At 43.0% G+C, this 7,127-nt stretch overlaps 1 protein-coding gene across 3 annotated transcripts in view; it reads right to left on the bottom strand.

The window, feature by feature from the left end:
* The window catches only part of LOC107568574 (homeobox protein Meis2-like), a 63,086-nt gene that overhangs the window by 15,253 nt on the left and 40,706 nt on the right, over positions 1-7,127 (bottom strand). For all 3 annotated transcript variants that reach the window (XM_016254539.1, XM_016254538.1, XM_016254540.1), the window contains exon 9: positions 2,444-2,520. In XM_016254539.1, coding sequence (XP_016110025.1) covers positions 2,444-2,520 — 77 coding nt within the window. The remainder of the gene's footprint in view (positions 1-2,443; positions 2,521-7,127) is intronic.

Raw genomic sequence — 7,127 nt, 5'->3', positions numbered from 1 at the left:
GTGTGTGTGTGAGAGTGTGTGTGTGTGTGTGTGTGTGTATGTGTGTGTGTGTGTGTGTGTGTGTGTGTGTGGGCATCAGGTAAGAGCAGGTCCACACAATCCTGCAGATGTCAAAGGTCGTTCATAAGTCATCTATTCCACTCCATTTGTCAGCTCATTAGTCAAACGAGTTTCCACGAGTGACAACACAGAGACAGAGACGCAGAAGAAACCTGATCAAACCCATCACTGGGTGCTTCCTCGAGCACTTTCAGCCCTGCGGACATCAACACAATAAACATTCTTGTTTTTCAAATCATTATTTATTCTGTGGTGGAAATGACAATTGAAACGGATTCCTTTGTCTAATGTCATATCTAGCATTTTATGTGTCCAAAATACAATTGAATCATATTTTCAAACTTTTTTTCTTCATTTGCAGAAATTACAGCTTGTTTGTAAAAGATGCGCACCAAAATTATTCTGTAAATATGCACTAAACTTTGAAAAATGTGGTGGAAATGTTATGTAAAAATTTATATTAACCCATTTGACATACTGAAATGGTTTATGATTATTTCACTTTTTGTTTGGATAATCTCAGTTTTACGTGTAATAAATCATATTTTTATATAGTATTTTTTTATAGTTAACTCTTAAAACGTTTCTGAAGTTGAAGAAACACCCAGAAATGGCTACAAGAGCGACCGATAATGAGACAAGCCCGCCTCTCTTTCATAATACTGTGTCGAGTTAAGTCACCTTTATTTGTATAGCGTACACTGTGTGTGTGTTTAGCAGAGGTGTGTGTGCTGTCAGCATGTGATCAGGCCTCATTTAGACAGATAGAATAACACACACACACACAGCTGCACTTTTAGTGTGGTGTGTAAAGCTTCTCTCTCTCTGAGGTCAAACAGGATTGCTGTGCAGTCTCAGATTTAATTACCCATCAGCTACACAGTGAAGCACCAACAGCAGTGACCGTCACACACACACACACACACACGCAGAGCAGAGATCAGATCCATGGCGCAGAGAGAGATGGACAGGTAGACGGGCTGGTCAGAGCAGGAGACGCGCCGTCTATTGACACGTTACACAGAGCACCCTTGTGCCTCCTCCAGCTCTGATTGTGCCTCCAAACAAAGACCTGATTCAGGACGTCCATGCAAACCTCGTCCTGCCCGTCTCTCTCCCCTGTGCTCCATATCAAAGCAGGATCCACACAATGACCATCACAGGAGGACTCTGGGGTGATCTGGCCCATCAGCAGGAACATCAGGAGGATCTGAGAGCTGAGCGAACGCTACCACAAATACAGCCTAACCTCGGACAGACGGATGGAAGGATAGATAGATAGATGGATGGACAGACGGATGGATGGATGGATGGATGGATGGATAGATAGATAGATAGACTCAAGTCTTTCAGTATCTGGAGTCTAAAACTGAGAGTGCTCATCTCGACTCGACTCGACTCACTCGTTCTCTCTCGGTGGTTCTTTGGGGTTTTGTGGGTTATTTCAACATTAATCAGCATGAAACAGGCAAAGCAACTCAATTTTCTGCTGCCGTAGGTGTGTGATGGCATGAAAGCTTGGTTACCGCTGTAATTGAAACACCATCCAGCAGCCGGGCGCGTGAAAGGCAGATAACGGCATTCCTGTGGCCAATTTAAGTACCTGGTCAGATCCGGCAGACAAATCAAGCTCATTCTCCAGGCGTGTTGCTCATTGTGAGCCGACACCAGAATGAGGTGTAGGGGAAAAATGAATCACAAAAGCAAAAAAATCAATTGACCCCGGGGAGGTGCGCGGGCCTGCGGGCCGATAAAGCCGAGAGCCGCCGCCTGTACCTAACAGATAGAGCGCCGCGTAAATGAGTCCGCTCTGATAAATACATTAAGGGAAGCCGTGAATAAAAGGCAGGGACTTCTCATTTGTAAATAGAAGCTCCACTACACAGAATTAGACTGATAAAATAGCGCTCCGTATAATTACGTTTGTGTAAGGTCAGAAAATCCGTGCAAATACCTTCCCGGTGTTTTGAAAAGAAGCTGTCAGCTCAATTAATCTGAACATCGGCCGCAGAATGTAGCAAAGAAAATTAAGCCTGCGATAAAAAAAGAGCCCGGCCGAGTATTTTGATAAATAATGCCTGTATCATTTCTTTGGCTCTGTGATCATTATATTTAATCCACCACCTCCAGTTATGAGCTAAGCCATCTACAAAGACGCTGCCGGCCAGAGCGCTGCGGCTCTAATCCGGCACGGAGCAGATCGGGGAGGACGTGCACCACTGTCCTCTTCCTCTTAATGCATCAAAGGGACACAAATGTGGGTCGAACGGCAAAGAGACGCGCCGATAATGCGCTCGCATGCTGTGCCACGTAGAGTCCACGCACAAACGCTTTCCCATGGTCAACGCTGCTGGCAATAGAGAGGAAAAGTGACTCGACTCACCAGTTGTTTACTTGTAAGATGGTGAGGCCCGTGTCTTGAGCGAGCTGCTTCTTCTGTTCTTCTGAAGGATACGGGTGCTGCAAGAGAACACAAGAGAACACGCTCCGTCAGGATCAGGGGAAAGTGCACTGCCACTCATCTACATACAGTAAACATTATGCAAATGACTCACAGCCAAACAAATAGTCAACTAGTAGCAACAACGACTAGCTGTGCAAACCCTGGAAATGGTGGTGTGGGCCAGTAATTAGAAACGGCCAAACTGGTCACGATGCTGCTCTGCCGCTCTTTATTAGGCATCACTCTGTTTGTTGTTAGGATGACCAAAAGTTGACAAATTACATTTTAGGCTTATCTGCCTCATCAGTGTCTCAATAACTGAGATAGCCAATCAAATCAAAGAAGGCGGGGGTGTACTGTTCATAGAAGATGAACATGAACTCCAACTCTACAATTCAGTTTTAACCGTCAAAGAGTGTGAGGTAAGATGTAAGTAGCTAAACATTTCATATTTCATCATAACTGTTTAACAATAGACATGCCAGGAAAACATCTTTATTGTCAAATTATGTTGTTTTAAATAAAAAATGCAGACTGTGATTTTAAGGCTTCAATTAATTCAAGAATGTGACGAGACTAGACACAATGTGTGGCAAACATATTAGGCGTATGATTAAGAGTGAATGTGTGTGCATTAAAAAAAATGCAAATAGATAACAATAAATTCAATTTTTTTTACATATTTACCTTTTTTGGTAACACTAACAGCCTGCTAATACTGATAGCTGACATGTAGTTTCAAAGTTACTTAGAGTCATCAGATTGTCTGAAGTGTAATTTCCCTTTAAATCCTTTAATAAAAAATGGTTAAAATTGTTTTTAATACCCAATAAAAATGGTTATTGAAGAAAAAATGGTTCTATTCCCCCAATGTTGAAGTCATGGTGCTAGCGATGAGAGTAAGCGCTCTGTATATGCGGTGGTTGTGAATCCAGCCCTGCGCATGTCAGGTGTTCTGCTGATCTTTAGTTGAGAGATCACTCTAGTAATGAGCTGACGGCTTGAATCCGCTGTGCTGAACGAAGGAGATGTGCAGTGCAGGGCCTGCAGGGATGAGCCAGTCTGACGGCAGTGTGTCCACACAGCTTGCATTTGTTGCATCTTTTGCAATATGTCTGTAGAAAAGGCAAGTGTCTCTGCCTAGTTACAACGGTAAAGTGCTGCTGCTTCTGCTGCTTGTGTGATGCAAACAAAAATATGATGCGAGATCAGCGGGGTGAGGGTTGCAGATGAATTCGGGATTGAAGCATGTGTAAAAACAGCCACAGAAAATCCCGCACGCTAAACACACAGATCCGTACAGCACCACTGTGAATTCTCCAGTCAGATTAAATGCATCGCTCGGAGCGGAAAGATGGAAAACATCCTCCTTTCCTCGACGGTTAGAGACATGACTTCAGCTCGTCCCTTGTGTCGCTGCTGATCGCAGGCCAAGCGCTAAAGCAAGACGTTTCTGAAAAGGTCTCTTACTGCCAGGAGTCACACCTGCAAACACAATCCCCGCACGGGATGCAATGATACAATTTGTGTCACTGTTGATCTGCCAAATGTGACATGATAGAAATGGCAGGATTGAATTTGTGCCGAGCGTGTCTCAAGCATGACGAACAATAGTGATCCGCACTGACAGATGTCTTTAAGAGGCAGATTAAGAACCAAACAAACCTCACGCGCCGCTTTGATTTAGCCCTCGCCACACATGTGTGCCCACACACACACACGCATACACACACGCATGCACACACACATGTACACACACACATTTCACACACATTTCACACACACACGTGAGGATAAACCGGGCTGTCTGCAGTAGGTGTAGGTGGCACATCTCTCTTCTAGTAGGTCAATCTTACAAATTGTATAAAAGTCACCAGGAACAAAAGCATAAAATAAGCTCGACTTACACGCTGCTGAATTTTGACCCTGAGCGCTCACGTTGAGAAACAAATGGCCGAGGTTTAATTAAAGAGCGGGAGGAGGGAACTTTTCAGGAATGTGTCCAATTAATCAGAAAACAATTGTAAGATTGAACAAATAATGAAGGAAATCAGATTTCTACTTGTGCACACTGGAGCTTATAATATGCTAAAATCATTAACAAAGAAATATGATAACGGGCACATAGAAATAAATTTTTTGATTGCTAAGTGCTGACATATGCTTGGCAAGACAAGGTCTGTTTTTTTTCTGTGAGGCACACAGACAGCAGCAGATTCTCTCTCACTGGAGTCCTGCACTGAACACACACTGAATTCAGTCTTGCTTTGTGAATGCATCCCGGCGCAGGTCATCGTGTGCTGATTCATCAGGCAAATAGATATATATATATATATATATTGTGTGTGTGTGAGTGTGTCATCAAAATCTACCAGAATCATATCACTAATAAAGCAAAAATGTTTGTTAGTTTTTAATCATTTAATCTCATGTGCTGTCTTTAAACTGTATCATATGTGTCAGTGTTGTGTCAGTGTTATTTCAGACATGTGCCGATCTCTTCTGCATCATTAAAACAATCACATATCGGTGATAAATAGTGCAGCACTGCATGTCTCCTCCAGCCACCACAAACACAATGAGTTCAACACACCAGAGACACGTTTTAAGCAGTGAGTTGACATTATATCTTTTCGCCCCCGACAGGAAAAAAACAGAAAGCGCTTAAATCCCTTCAAACCCAGCTTAAGATATCCTGACCGCAGACACACAATATACAACAGATCCGGTTTCATTGAGCTCTGCTCCACAAATCACTGTAAATACAGACCTTGGGTCTGATAAACGATGCACACGGCCATGGAAATGCGTACGTGATTTCCCATGCACATATCAGGATTTAGCAAAAGTAAACTTGGTGGTGGCAGGTATGTTAAACTTGGTGCTATAACATGAATGGAAATGTGCACATGGATTATGCAGGTCATGCACAGAGAAATTATGTAGGTTATGCATAAGATAAAACCTATGCAAATTATTGCGCGTGAGGCCCCTGATCCTTACCAATTCAATTGCACCTCTGTCTCCGTCTCAATATTTTTCAATATAGACATTGTTGAGCAGCCAATTTTTGCATTCTGTAAGTACAGCTGTGCAACCAGAGTAACACACATCCGAGTGACATCGCAGGTCGAGTCTAGCACTGTAAAATAAAGCATCAAATGACAAAACAAGTCAAACCTGAACAGAGCACTACCTTAATATGAAATATTCATTTCGTCCAGCGGTGTGCATGACACGCAAACAGCATGACGAAGAGTAAACTTAGCATGAGAGATCAGAGAAAGATTGAAAGTATTCCTGTCGCTTTAAACTCAATCAATAGAGTGAATTACTAAGAGCCGGAGCAATATCCTGAGAAACGGACTGACCACAGAATGTGAAGAGGTGCAGTCTATAAATTATTAGACAGAAAAATGAGCAGCTTATTTTATTGCAGATGCCAGCGCTAGCCTGCGATCGAATCAACTGTTAATTACGCTGCAGCCTGTTAATGGCACCGGCTTTTTGCTGCTCGCGCCATTCTGAGCGCACACACGCGGTCAGGGAAGGAGTCCTCTGGGATGTGTCAGTGCATCATACAGTCCACAGCAAGTGCATGTGGGCCGATTTTATTTCCCAGAGTGCATGTGTGTGCATGTGTGTTTGCACTCTATTGGCTAAATTACAGGGTGTGATGTGCTCTTCACCGCAACTCAGTGTAACGTCGAGCCTGAACCCCCAGTGCCCCCAAACACACATCAACCCCCCCTCTCTCACACACACACACACACACACACACACACACTCCCCAGCAGAGCGGCTGACCGTGCGCTTGATGAATGACTTCATCAGTACGAGGCCAGACTGCAATGAATTAAAGAGTCCTGCAGCCTAATGAAACCCAGCACATCCCCCAACTGAACTACTGAACGCCTCTCCATCGCTGCAGCCCAAATTCACATGCTATCCATCCTAAATAGTAGGCAAAATAAGAATAAGTGCACAGGAGTAGCATGAAAACAGTAGGCTGAATGATGCGGTGCATTTATGAAGTGTGTATCAGTGCATGCTTTTTTGGCTATTGCAACCCACAATCCATTGTGCAGTGGATCATTTACCATTGCAGAAAAACAGCATGCAGTGCTTTTAAATGCTCAAACCTAAACGTAATGCATTTAGCGCGATGCTAACATGCTAGCGCAAACAGCACGTGGCAGGCACTGCTGTACTGTCATTCGACACGCTTTTTTTGTTTTGGAGGTTTGTGAAACCGAAATTAATTAAATTCATTTTCAATACTCCATTGTCTCTTACCAACAATTTCAATTATCCCCAAACTACTCCATCATCGCCAAAGCGTTTGAAATTCCCCGTGATGTGCAGCTCAAATTGACTGTTTCTGTATGTTTAATCAAACTGAGCGCAGCAAGATAACACAGACTCCAAATAAAATCAATCAAAGCCCAGAATGACATTTTAATATCTGCTACACAGAAATCTGCAGAAAGATTGGTACATTTTAAATTTAGAGAGGCTGTTAATAATGCATTTACATATGTGTGTTTCTGCAAAAATTATATTACAACCAAATGAAGGCTGCAGGTTTATTTTGATAAGACTGATTTGAATATACACACACACA

Source organism: Sinocyclocheilus grahami, unplaced genomic scaffold, assembly GCF_001515645.1.
Source record: "Sinocyclocheilus grahami isolate Dianchi unplaced genomic scaffold, SAMN03320097.WGS_v1.1 scaffold1258.1, whole genome shotgun sequence".
In the NCBI taxonomy this organism is placed as follows: Eukaryota; Metazoa; Chordata; class Actinopteri; order Cypriniformes; family Cyprinidae; genus Sinocyclocheilus; species Sinocyclocheilus grahami.
The sequence above is the reverse complement of the archived record's forward strand: the minus strand, read 5'-3'. Positions and strand labels throughout refer to the sequence as shown.